The sequence below is a fragment of the Mesoplodon mirus genome, assembly GCF_964341445.2.
Source record: "Mesoplodon mirus genome assembly, chromosome: 7".
Classification (NCBI taxonomy): domain Eukaryota; kingdom Metazoa; phylum Chordata; class Mammalia; order Artiodactyla; family Ziphiidae; genus Mesoplodon; species Mesoplodon mirus.
In genome coordinates this window covers 87,118,255-87,132,640 of record NC_138983.1, presented here as the reverse complement: position 1 = coordinate 87,132,640, position 14,386 = coordinate 87,118,255, and the positions used below count along the sequence as shown (strand labels likewise).

The following is a 14,386-nucleotide window of genomic DNA, read 5'->3' as shown; positions in this document are numbered from 1 at the left end:
CTGATGGTTAGTGATGTCGAGCACCTTTTCATATATCTGTTGACCATTTATATATCTTCTTTGGAAAAATGTCTGTTCAAGCCCATTGCCCATTTTTAAATTGGGTTATTTGGGGTTTTTTTTTTTTTGCTATTAAGTCATAGGAGTTTATAAATTTTGAATATTAAGCCCTTATCTGATACAGGGTTTGCAAGTATTTTCTTCTCTTCCATAGGCTGCCTTTTCATTTTGTTGATTGTTTCCTTTGCTGTTCAGAGGGTTTTTAGTTTGATGTAGTTCTACTTGCCCATTTTTGCTTTGTTGCCTGTGCTTTTGGTGTCATATAGATAGGACATCATTGCCAAAATTAGTGTCAAGGATCTTTTCCCCTATGTTTTCTTCTAGGAGTTTTACAGTTTCAGATCTTATGTTTAAGTCTTTAATCCATTTAGAGTTGATTTTTGTGTATGATACAAGAGTCCAGTTTCATTCTTTTGCATGTGGATATCCAATTTCACCAACACCATTTGTCAGTTTTGAGAAAGAACAAAGTTGGAGGCATAAGAGTTTCTGATTTCAAAAAATATATTACAAACCTACAGTACTCAAAACAGCATGGTACTGGCAAAAAGACGAATGGAACAGAATAGAGAGACTAGAAATAAACATATGCATATACAGCCAACTGATCTTTGACAAAGGAGCTAAGAATACAATTGGGAAAGGATGCTCTCCCAGTGCCCTTAGAAGTAACCATGACACCCTACAGATTTGGAATATTCAGGGCCTCCATACTTTTTTAAAAGATAAATTTATTTATTTATTTTTGGCTCCATGGGGTCTTCGTTGCTGTGCACGGGCTTTCTCTAGTTGTGGCGAGTGAGGGCTACTCTTGATTGCAGTGTGCGGGCTTCTCATTGCCGTGGCTTCTCTTGTTGCAGAGCACAGGCTCTAGGCTCATAGGCTTTAGTAGTTGTGGCACACAGGCTCAGTAGTTGTGGCTCGTGGGCTTAGTTGCTTCCCGGACCAGGGCTCGAACCCGTGTCCCTTGCACTGTCAGGTGGATTCCTAACCACTGCACCACCAGAGAAGTCCCAGGACCTTCATCCTTTTACATGTGAGTTACTACTTGATTTTCCCTAGTCAGGTCACTAGTAGGCTTTAAGTTCCAGGAGACTCTAAGGTTAATTTTTCTCAATTTGTTTCTTATTGCCAACTAGAGATTTACTGTCTCCAGTGCCAACCAGGCTAGATAAGTGATGGCAATTTCCCCTATATCCTCAATGATCTGTTGTCTCTGATCTCTCCTGGTATCAATTTTTATGTTAGAGCAATAGATGACTTACTCTGGGTTAATTAAGTAGAAAATAAACGATTAAAAATATATTGGACAGTTTATGGAATCTCTAAATAAAAGATTCAAGAACCAGGATTGGTGTTTGGAAGTTTAAACTTATGCCTAGGAATCATGCTGTAGAATTGGTCCAGGGAACAACCTAGTGCAAGAGTCACTGGGCAGAGACACTTCAGCTAGAACTACAAATATCAATGATAGGGGATGCTAAATACAGTAATATGAATCACTGATACATTTGTTCTGGATACTGAAAACAGTGTGTGCTTTCCACTTCCAGAATATATTCTAAGCAGTCTTTTCTTCTTGTCAGTAGCTTCTAGTCCAGTCTCCAGAATGGATATAACTGATTGTCAGAGCTAAGGTCATATGCTAGCCTATGGCTTTAAAGGTTACTCAGAGATTAAGTAGCTGGCATTTTCAATCTCAATAACGAGAGACAGATTCTTCCTCATAAGATGGGGATTTCCATAACTTATATATGGGTTCATACACTGGACAAAAACGAAGAGTAGAATTCTCCATTAGAGTTTATTCATGAATAAATACCACATAAGTCATAATTTTCTTTACAATATTTTGGAAACAAGAATAAGGAAGTTTTATATATATATATATATATACACACACACACACACACATATATATATACACACACACACACGCATATATGTATATATGGGTGTGTGTGTTTATAAATTCTGACTTTATATAAAGTAGGCCTTTGTTTTTTACTGTGACTGTTCTGAATGCAGAATGGGGATTCTTTTAGTTACAAAGAGGAAAATGAAAACTTTTTTCTGAACTAAACTACATGAAATGTGAACATGAAGATTAACATCGTCTCTGAGGCAGGAACCTCAAAATTATACTCCTTCTCAATCAATGTTATTGTCAGTTCTTAGTTTTATTAATTATTAAAGGAAAATATATATCCAAGACATTACTGCAAATAAATATTTTAGAATATGTCTGGCTTTTCCTGTACAGTGAAAACATTTGTATAATATGAAATGTAAGAACAGATATTTTTCCAACGTAAGTTCTCGTTGCACATTCTCACATATTATAACCATATGTAATTACTGTTAAGTGAAAAGCCTGAATTAGATGAGTAAATTGTTAGAGCCAGTGGTAAGAAAATTATTATATATATTTTTAGCACAGTATTTAAATTTTATATTTAAGAAACTTTTGAGGGACTTTTCATCTAGCTAGTAAGTGAGTTAATTAAAAACAGAGGAACGTTGTGAAGAGTGACACCATGGTGTTTTTAGAATCAGAGGGGTATGAATTCAAATTATTCAATGATAATTTTTGAGATCCTACCACAGCCAGGTACATGGCTTTTACATTTTCTCTAGGAATTTCATTTTCATCATCTAAACAATAGATATAAAACATTTAACTAATGAAGTTTTTGAGAGCAGAACAAATCTTCAAGGCAAGACACAAAAAGGTGAAAACCTTTCCAAGTAACTTGACTATGTTCCAGAGCAAAACTCAATAATATTTATAGAAATACAAAAATATTCATCACTACTACAAGGCAAAATTAATAAGTTATGGCATCCAACCAAAGATTACCAGGCATACAAAGGGTCAGGGAAAGATGAACTATAATAAGAATAATCACTTGAGAGTGACCCAAAACTGGCCCAGATGTTAGAATGAGAAGATAAGGAAGTCAAAATAGCTTTTATAATTGTACCACACATGTTAAAAAAAGTTATGTCGAAATATAGAAGATATAAAAAAGAACCAAATTTAACTTCTAGAGATGAAAGCTACAGTTATTGAGATCAAAACAAAGCAAACAAATCATTTGATAGGTGTTGTGTGTTTGAAAGTTTGTTGTTTGAAAATTTGTTTCATTTGCTCTACCAATCAGACCTGGTAGAAGAAACAGTGTTTCTGGGTAAGAGATGATGAAATACCAGTCCTCCAGTTAGTTCACTGTCACTCTCAGAGAGCTTAAAAGAGAACTCAGTGTGGTCGAACAGTAGCCCAGAGAATAAGTTGGAGGGGGTTATTGCTGGAAGTGACAAAAGTTAAGACATGGCTTCCACTTTGGGGTGTCTTCTGTTGTAAAAGAGGCAAGAATGAGGATGAACCTTAAACTCTTCCCATGCTGAAGCCACAGAGTGAACCCATCCCATGTTATTAGAGGCCACTGATATCAGAGGCCGAAGACCAGGATCATAACTGCTAATGGGCAGCTAATTGTGCTTGTAGTCAGAGGAGGGTCTCCCTCTTTTCCCCTTTTTCTTTTTAATTCTAAACTCAGGGTTATAATTAAACAAAACAGGAATTTAGAGAAGAGCATGTGGGAAGCTTTTTGGCTATTTGGAGTTGTTGCTTTGAACAAATATCCCCCCAATAAAAATAATAACATAATAATAGTAGTACATGAAATGTCCATATATTTACTTAAATGAATTCTTTAAAATTAGATGTAGTTTTTGGTCTAGACTGCAAAAGCATTAAATTTCCCTTGTAGCAGTTACTGAAAAAAAATTAAACATTTAAATTTCTTTACTTCATCAAGATTGAATTTCTCAATCAAACCACATATGATTAACCTGGTTTTCCAATGTATCTTTTATAACAGACACATAATCTGATAATAAACATGGCATTGTTTTCTGAATTATTTTTAATGACATACATGATAGAACATGAGAGGATCTTGGCCCATTTAGCAACCCCCATACTTTTATTTTAATGGAACATATAGTTTAGGTAGAAAATATAGCCTAGTGGATTTAAAAAAAAATTATCTTTGGAAATGAAAAATAATGGAACTGAAAGATTATGTATAAATTAGAGACTATAAGGATTTGATTTATTTGAAGTACAGAGTCCTTAAATTGTGCTTCTGGTTAATAAACTGGCTTTAGACATTGGACAAAGGTCTGTCATTTCTTCTACTACAGTCTGGTATTTCAAGAGCTACCAAGAAAACACTGCTGAATGGCTTTAGGTCTCAGAAGTTAAGACACAAGAGAAGTCAGATATCACCACTATGGTGGTAAATTCCCTCTATGCAAAACAATTTTTAAAAATGCCACTTCTCTCATTAGAATACCACAGTGCAGAACTTCCGTGGTGGCGCAGTGGTTAAGAATCCGCCTGCCAAGGCAGGGGACATGGGTGCGAGCCCTGGTCCAGGAAGATCCCACATGCCCAGAGCAACTAAGCCCGTGTGCCATAACTACTGAGCCTGCATGGCACAACTACTGAATCCCACGTGTCTAGAGCCCGTGCTCCACAACAAGCGAAGACACCGCAATGAAGAGTAACCCCCACTCGCCGTCACTAGAGAAACCCCACGCGCAGCAATGAAGACCCAACGCAGCCAAAAATAAATAAAAATTAATTAATTAAAGAAGAAAAAAAGAATACCAGAGTGCAATGTCATCATCTCCTCAAGAAAAAGTGCCATATAATTCTGTTCTCTGTCTTCAGTGTTATGCAGTAAGACAAGATTTGTTTTCTCCAAGTCCCCCCTCCCTTTTTTTGGTCATTTCCCCCTCCTAGAAGAGAGCCTTAGCTTAGATGAGAAAATAAAGTTTCTATTATCATAACACCAAATAAAGGCTATCAACATTTGCAAGGGAAATTTTGATTGTAGATGTTTAACTGAAAGATTAAAACGTATTTCCGTAGGACCTTCAAGGTACCTGACCTCTCCCACAGCGTATCTTGCTGAGAAGATGAAAGGAGCCTATTGACTGCTAATCAAGCCTTGCAGAGTAAGAAGAAAGCTGAAAAAACCAAGGTCATGGTGAAGAGGAGAAAAGTTAGGGAGAACCTACAGAGATGCAGCTTTAAGCTGAAACCTGTATAGACTTTAAATGGAAAAGAGGAAAACACTATCCGTGCTCTCCACTGTTCTCTATGTGTTTTGTATTGTAACGTCGGCTTTTCTTCTAGTAACAGACCCACTTTCATGCTCTTCCAGATATTCAAGTCTACATAAATAAGGATTTATATACTTGTGGTCTTGTCTGAGATTACTGTACTGTGACATAACATATGGCTGTGCCTCCATCTAAGACTCCCATAGAAATTAGCCAAGAAATACTCCACCGTTTATCTAAACTACCAGATTGTTGCTGAGGAAGGGGAGTGCTCACAGCTTTTGTAAATTGATGTAATGAATACTCTTTCAGCAGGGGAGTAACTTGAGAAAAGTAGTAATCTTGGCCTGGAAGCACTGGCCGAGAGAATGCATGGTTTAACATGAATGCCTAGGTTAATGCTTTCTTGTGAGTTTATTAGTTTCCCATAGGAAAATTTCACAAGCTGTTATCAGGCTATGAAGAGAGGGAAGAAGCCTGGGGAAGGTCATATGTGTGCCTGCATCATCCAAAATGGATGATAGAAGGGAAATTAGATTGTTTATGAAGACGGAGGAAAAGTCCCTGAATGATATGGCAATATTGATGGGGGCAATGCAGTTGATACAGTATTTGGCTCCAGCTACATTTGAAAGAGGGCTTGAAACTAGTGAAAAGACAGCCAGTAGGTACGTGAGAAGAAGAATGCATTATTTAGGAATTCATGATTCTCTACCATTCTCAAATAATTCATTGAATAATTAATTGAGAGGATGGGTAAGGGAAATTGATTAAGCTTTAGAGAAACTGATATAAATTATTTAGTGGACAGTGTATGTTATGATTGATTTAAGAGATTTTCAAGGGTAATTTTGACTTTACTCCCTTAAACACTATTTTCCACTGATTTTAGCACCTAATCAAATATCAGAGTAATATTTGACTCCAAGTTATGGACAGATTTGAATATACAAAATCTTAAGTAACCTAAGAATGGAAGGCAAGTTTAAAGAGAAGTTATAAGGTATGAATACAAATTTTTCCTCTCAATAAGCAGTGCAAAAGGAGAACTACAGCTGTAGAACCCTAGAGTTTGTAGAGCTTTTCAGTGTGATTGAGCCATCAGAGATCAATGTTTTATGGTACCATAGTAGGAAATCCTATATTATGATATCACAGTATCGAAGTTAGTAATCTTATTCAATTGTGATGGTATTTTAAAAGACTAAGAAAATTAGGATGTGTGTGTGTTTGTACTAAAGGAAGTTGAAGAAGAAACTATTAATCATTAATTTACTGTATCCCAAATTCAGAATTCAGAAGTTGGCATGGTATAGATTCAGGAATTTTTTTGTCTGTGTTAGATTTAAGGAAGGAGTGAATATTATTTGATACCCATAGGAAGACTAAACCTAAAGAGAATATAAATACTTTTTTCTAGGGAGATTTTTTTTCCTTTGAAAAAATGCTTCAGGGTAACACTTGAGTCTAAACTCTTTGGGGACAGTGGCTATTGGTGAGAGTATTTGGAAGTGTAGGTATAGTTAAATAATAAACTTGATTCTTGGAGTTAAGGACTCTGAAAAGGCAAGAAAAGTTACTTCTCTAAGGGCAAGATCACCTTAAGGAAGTTAATTTGAAAATGTCATTTAACAGGTGTGAGTTTTGACACACTTCAGTGAATATGTGCACCATGTTGTTTATTGACAAGGGGAAAAAGTATTACTATGTCATTAACAAGACCACTTCTTACCAATCTGAAAGAACTAAAGATATTTGGAGAGTTCAGATGGTATTATAATTGATTCATCCAAGATTACTCCTAGAGTGAAATAAGTGGATTGGCACTCAGCATCTATTTGATCTATAGTCATTTCCCTTTATTCGAGGTTTCATTTTCTACTGTTTCAGTTACCCACGGTCAACTGAAGTCCAAAAATATTAAATAGAAACTTCCAGAAATAAACAATTCATAAATTTCTGAGTAGTGTGATGAAATCTTGTATCATCCATCCACCCACCGGGGTATGGACCATCCCTTTGTCTGGCGTATCTCACCCCTTAGTCACTTAGTAGCCATCTTGGTTATAGAACTGACTCTCAGTATCACAGTGCTTGTGTCCAAGTCACCCTTATTTTACTTAATAATGGCCCCAAAGCAAAAGAGGAGTGATGCTGGCAATTTGGATATGCCAAAGAGAAGCTGTAAAGTAGTTTCTTTAGGTGAAAAGGTGAAAGTTCTTGGTTTAATAAGGAAAGAAAAAATCATTTGCTGAGGTTGCTAAGATCTATGGTAAGAATGAACCTTCTGTATGTGAAATTGTGAAGAAGGAAAAATAAATTCATGCTAGTTTTGCGGTCACACCTCAAATTGCAAAAGTTATGGCCACAGTGCATGATAAGTGCTTAGTTAAGATGGAAAAGGCATGAAATTTGTACAATAAGATATTTTGAGAGAGGAAGGGACCACATTCACATAACTTTTATTATAGTATATTGCTATAATTTTTACATTTTATTATTCGTTATTGTTAACCTCTTACTGTGCCTATCTTATAAATTTTATCATAGGTATGTAAGTATAGGAAAAAAACACAGTATATATAGGATTCGGTGCTATCTGCTGTTTCATGCAACCACTGGGGTCTTGGAATGTATACCCTGAGGATAAGGGGGCTACTGCATTTTCTAGTATACCTTCCTAAGGCAGAGGTTAGAAGTTAAGAAAAAAAAATCCCAAACCCTCTTTCAGCTTGGGATCTTTATATAAAAGAAATTCCACAAACTCAGTGCATTTATGTGAGACTTGGAATTTGAAAATAAGGAAAGGCAGTTATCCTGCTGCTTTAGCTTTTGTGGCCAGCAAGCATCGCTGTGGAGACATAAGTATTCATCTGTAGCATCATTCCTGTGTACTTAACTCCCTAGGTAGTAAGCACAATAGCTGTTTCTCTTTGTGAGTTTGGATGGAAAATCTATAGACTCTATGTACATTTAATGAAAATTATGAAGCAGTAACAATTGTTACAATCACACGGGTCAAGAAATGGAACATTGGCAACAACCAAGAATCCCCTCCATGCCTTGCATCATCACAAAACCCTCCCATAGCACAAACAATAACCACTTACCTAACTTTTATGTTAACCCATTCATTGTTTTTCTTTGTAGATTTATTACTTATGTGCACATTCCTGTAATACTGTTGATAGATATTTGTGTTGTTTTCTATTTATGGCTGTCATGAACAATGCTGAACAAGATACATGTTTATATATGTATCCTAGTACACAGGAGAACACGTTTCTCTAGGGAGTGAACTACTGGGTTACAGGGAAGTTTCAGGAATGAGATGCTGAGTCACAGAGAAAATATGTCCTTAAACCACAAGATAATGACAAGTGGTCAAATCAACTTACACTTCCAACAGTGGTGGTGACTCATATTTAAATTCCTTGACATTAGTTGTTATCATTTATTTTAATATTTCCTATCTAATCTGTGTGTAGTGGTACCTCATTATGGTGTGAATTTTAGTTTTCATGATTACTAGTGAAAATATAAATATTTTACAGTTTTAAATATAGTTATTGGCTTTTGGGATTTGCTGTTTTTTGAAGGGTCTATTGAATTTTTGGCCTACTTTTCTATTGGGTTATTTGCCTTTTTATTCTTGCTTTTAAGAGTTTATTTCATTTTTTAATTGAAGTATAGTTGATTTACAATATTATATTACTTTCAGATGTAGAACATAGTGATTCAATATTTTTACAGATTATACTCCATTTAAAGTTATTATAAAATATTGGCCATATTTCCTGAACTGTAAATATATCTTTGTAGCTGATTTATTTTACACATTTTATACCTCTTTATCCCCTACCCCTATCTTGCCCCTTCCTCCTTCTCTTTCCCCACTGGTAACCACTAGTCTGTTCTCTATAACTGTGAGTCTATTTCAGTTTTGTTATATTCATTCATTTTATTTTTTAGATTCCACATATAAATGATAACATACAGTATTTGTCTTTCTCTGTCTGACTTATTTCACTAATCATAATACCCTCCATGTCCATCCATGTTGTTGCAAATGACAGGATTTCTTTCTTTTTCATGGCTGAGTAATATTTCTCTGTGTGTGTGTGTGTGTGTGCGTGTGTGTGTATCATACCACATGTTATTTATTCATTTGGCTGTTAGCAGGCACTTAGGTTTCTTCCATATCTTGGCTATTGTAAATAATGTACATAATGCTGCTGTGAACATTGGGTGCGTTCATCTTTTTGGATTAGTATTTTCGTTTTCTTTGGATATATACCCAGGAGTGGAATTGCTGGATCTTATGGTAGTTCTAATTTTAGTTTTTGAGAAACCTTCATACTGTTTTCCATAGTGGCTGCACCAATTCATATTCCTACCAACAGTGTACTAGGGTTCCCTTTTCTCCACATCCTTGCCAACATTTGTTATTTGTAGTCTTTTTGATGATAGCCATTCTGACAGGTATGAAGTGATATCTCATTGTGGTTTTGATTTGTATTTCTTTGTTGATTAGTGATGTGCATCTTTTCATGTGCCTATTGGCCACCTGTATGTATTCTTTGGAAACATGTCTATTCAGGTCTTCTGCCCATTTTTAATTGTTTTTTTAATATTGAGTTTTATGAGATGTTCATATATTTTAGATATTAATCCCTTATAGGTCAAATCATTTGCAAATATTTTCTGCCATTTAGTAGGTTGTCTTTTCATGTTGTCAGTGGTTTCCTTTTCAGTGCAAAAGCTTTTAAGTTTATTTAGGTCCCATTTGTTTATTTTTGCTTTGGTTTCCTTTGTCTTAGGAGACAGATCCAAAATAATATTGCTATTATTTATGTCAGAGTGTTTTGCCTATGTTTTCTTCAAGGAGTTTTATGGTTTCTGATCTTGTATTTAGGTCTTTAATCCATTTTGAATTTATTTTTGTATATGATGTGAGAAAGTGTTCTAATTTAATTGTTTCACAAGTAGCTGTCCAGTTTTCCCAGCACCACTTATTGAAGAGACCTTTTTCCTATTGAACATTCTTGCCTCCTTTGTCTTAGATTAATTGACCATAAGTGTATATAGGTTTATTTCTGGTCTCTCTATTCTGTTCCATATGTCTGTTTTGGTGTCAGTACCATACTGTTTGGTTTACTGTAGGTCTGTACTAGAGTCTGAAGTCAGGGCGTGAGATACCTCCAGCTTTATTCTTTTTAAGTTCTTTTCATATTTTGAATAGTAGTCTCTCTATTGGTTTTATATGTTGCAATGATCTTTTCAAGCTCTGTGGCATGACCTCTCTTTTAACTACCTTTGTGTTTTCTTTTGTTGGAAAATATTTCTTAATTTAATGTGGGTAAATACATCAATCTTTTCCTTTAAAGCTTATACTTTTTTCCATCTTTCTACTTTGTGGCTTAAAGATAGCCTCCTATATTGTCTTTTAAAATATGTTTGGTACCATTTCACATATAGATCATTAATCCATCTGGAAATAATTTTGTTTACAATATGATACAATTTTAATTATTTTTTCTTTATGGATACCCTAGTGCTCAGCATTTTTTAATTGAAAAGTTTGTTATGTCTTTGTTGAGGTGCTGTGGTACCTCTGTTATACAGAGGTGCCATATGTATGTGTGTGTGTGTGTACATATATATACATATGATTTTGTTTTAATAATATATGTTTTGGTTTGTTTTTCTGTGTCTCTATTAAGTCTTCTTTTGGTTCATTTGTTTGTCTCTATATCAAAACTGCACCCTCTTTGTTACTATAGCTTTATAAGAACACTAAATATTCAGTAGAACAAGTTTTCCCACATTTATATTATTCTTCAAGTGTGTGGTGGGCTTTTGTAATCTGTATAAATTTTTAAAGAAGTTTTTCAGGTCCAAAACAAAATCTTTGGCATTTTCACTTAGATTTTGCTTACCCTATAACTTAATTTTTAGAGACTTAACATCTTTTCACTATTAAGATATCCAACTTATAAACACAAAATATATCTCTATTCATTTCTGATTTCTTCAAGGTCTTTGAAAAACTATTATAATGTTGTCTGTAAAGGCTTTGTATATCTTATTGGATTTATTGCTACTTCAGCTTTTTGGTGCTATCTAAAAGGATTTCTTTCTTTTTACTATCACTTTCTGTTTGATGCTATTATATAAAAACACAATTTATTTTTATTGATTTTTATCTAGAAATCTTAAGCTCTCTTACAAATCCTAGCAATTTCCTGTACATTATTTTGTATTTTCTCTGTACACAACAATATCATATATAAATAGAACAAGTTGTGTGTTTTCTTTTCTAATCCTTAGACATTTTAGTTCTTTTTCTTGACTTTCCCCACTGGCTAAACTCTCAAGTACAGTACTGAATAGAGTGGTGACAGAGGGCATCCTTGTCTTCTTCCTGATCTTTAAATCTTTAATCATCTCACCTGTATCTATAATGTTACTCTATGGTAGATAGCTAATTTTCATTTAAGAAAGTTTGTTTCTACTCTGATAAGATTAGCTGCAGGTTTTTGTAAAATCATACATGACTGCTGAAATTATAAGAAACTTTTGATTTAATTTTTTTGTATGTTTAATTTTATTAATTTTGTTGTGTAAAATAATTTTGGTTGTCTGTCATGAAATTAGCTTATGTTGGACTCAGTTTGCTTATATTATATTTATCATCTGTTTTCCTGGGTAAGGTCACCTCTAATTATGCTTTCTTATACTGCCCTTTCCTGTCTTGAAATGAAGAAAATATTAAAAAGTAGTTGAATAGTGTTCCCTCTTTCTATTCTCAAAGAGTTTGTGTACTACTGGAATTCTTCCTTTCTTTAGAACACACTAGTGAAAAATCTTGGATTTCAGCTTTCTTCATGGTGAGAGTAGTGAGTGCTGATTCAGTGTCTGTAATGTATAAATGTATGTATAAATTTCTATTTCTGTTTGAATCTATTTTGATATTATATTTTTCTAGGGGACTGTAATTTTTATAAAATTTAAAATTTATTTGAAAACACTTTGTTCATTTTTTCCTTTGTAAAGTCTGTAACATGTATGTGATATATGACCCTTTTACCTTTCTGATACTGGCTTCTTATCCTTTCTATCTTTTTTTTTTCTTTTTTGGTCTTGAGAAGACTCTCAAGTAGATAGCCATTTTTATTAGTATTTTCAAAGAGCCAAATGTTAGGTTTTGAATTTGTATTGTTTATTTTCTATGTCATTAATTTCTGCTCTTGCATTTATTATTTACTTCTTCCACTTCCTTTGGGTATGTCTCTTGAAGATAGCACATAGTTACATGTAATTTTATACAATCTGACACTTATTTTCTTTTCATTTGGAGCAGCCAATCCATTTGCATTAAATGTAGTTACTAATTTGGTTTAAATCTTCCTTTTTTTCCTACTTGTCTAAATTCTTTCATATTTTTCTTTTTCTTCTGGAATCGTGAAATATTTATAGCAGTCTACTTTGACTCTATTAAGTTTGAAACTGTAAGCTCTATTTTATTATTTAATGACAATTTCTGTCAGAATTTACTAAATATTTATAAAAATATTTTTTTTTTTTTTTCTTTTTGCGGTACGCGGGCCTCTCACTGTTGTGGCCTCTCCCGTTGCGGAGCACAGGCTCCGGATGCGCAGGCCCAGCGGCCATGGCTCACGGGCCCAGCCGCTCCGCGGCATATGGGGTCCTCCCAGACCGGGGCACGAACCCGTATCCCCTGCATCGGCAGGCGGACTCTCAACCACTGCGCCACCAGGGAGGCCCTATTTTTATTTTTATAAATATTTTTATAACAAACCTTGCTGGGAACCTGTAAATCAATACTTGTAATCTGTGTCACACACACACACACACACACACATATTTGAAAGGAAACTTACTAGAAATTAATTAAGTTTGCAACATAAGAATTAAATAGATTGTGCCATAGAAGAAGAGATAATTAATAAAACAAGTAGGACAAACAGAAAACAAACTATAGAGGGTATCAATAATCTCCAATTTGTAGGAGGACTCACACTTCACACTATTTAAAACAATAGTGGTAGGACAGTAAAATGGCGTCACTCAATTGAAAACCATCTAAGCAGTTCCTCCAACAATTAAACATGAAATTACCATATGACCCAGCAATTCTACTCCTAGATGTATACCCAAGAGAAATGAAAACATATGTTCACACCAATTGAACAAGAATGTTTATAGCAACATTTTTCATAGTAGCAAACAAGTGGAAACAGCCAAAATGTCCATCAACTGATAAATGGATGAACAGAATTGGTATGTCCATACAATGAAATATTACTTCGCTATAAAAAGGAATGAAATACTGATGCATGCTATCACCTAGATGAACCTTCAAAATATTATGCTAAGTAAAAAAGTCAGTCACAAAAGACGTTATATTGTATGATTCTCTTTCTATGAAATGTCCAGAATAGTGAAATCTACAGAGACAGAAGATAGATTAGTGGTTGCTTAGAGCTTGTGGTAAGTAGGGTGGGAATATAGGGAGGTGATGCCTAAAGAATATTAGATTTGTTTTTTGAAGTGATGAAAATGTTCAAAATTGACTGTAATGATGGTTGCACTTATATGAGAATATACTCAAAATCACTGAAATACATAAATAGGTGAATTCTATGGTATGTGAATTATATGTCAGTAAAAAATGGGACCTAAATAGACAATAGAGAGGATCAGTAAACTTCAATTTTGTTTCTTTGAAAATATAAAGAATGGTATTTTTATATGTTCATAGAAGAGGAAGGCACAAACAAAACTATGAAAGAAAAGGGGTTTTATTTACATATATTTGGAGTTTTACTAATTATAGGAATAAAGTAAAGAGTATTATGCCATTAATATGAAAATTTATAAAAAATTGAATTAAAAAATAAAATTAGCAAAATTGTCTTAAGAGGAAATAGAGAAACATAGTATACTAACAACTTTTACATTTTAGTCTGGTCAAATGTCTACAAATCAGCAAACAAAAACACCAGGACCAGACATTTTTAAAGTGACTTTGCAGATCCTTCAGGGATCAAATTAACCTTTATCTTATATAAAATTTTTCAGAGAGTGAAACAAGAGGGTATACTCACTTTTTCAATATACAATAGCCAAACCAAAACAAATAAATAAATAAAATATATAACACATC

At 34.1% G+C, this 14,386-nt stretch overlaps 1 protein-coding gene across 9 annotated transcripts in view; it reads left to right on the top strand.

The window, feature by feature from the left end:
- The window catches only part of LOC309807115 (uncharacterized protein), a 155,773-nt gene that overhangs the window by 95,107 nt on the left and 46,280 nt on the right, over positions 1–14,386 (top strand). For 2 of the 9 annotated variants that reach the window (XM_082626346.1, XM_082626345.1), the window contains one exon: positions 5,003–5,386. The exons of 6 other annotated variants lie outside the window; for them this stretch is intronic. In XM_082626346.1, coding sequence (XP_082482472.1) covers positions 5,003–5,067 — 65 coding nt within the window. In that variant the 3' untranslated portion in view covers positions 5,068–5,386. Of the gene's footprint in view, positions 1–4,416; positions 5,387–14,386 lie in introns of those variants that run through there. One more of the 9 variants, XM_082626348.1, reaches the window with a different exon arrangement.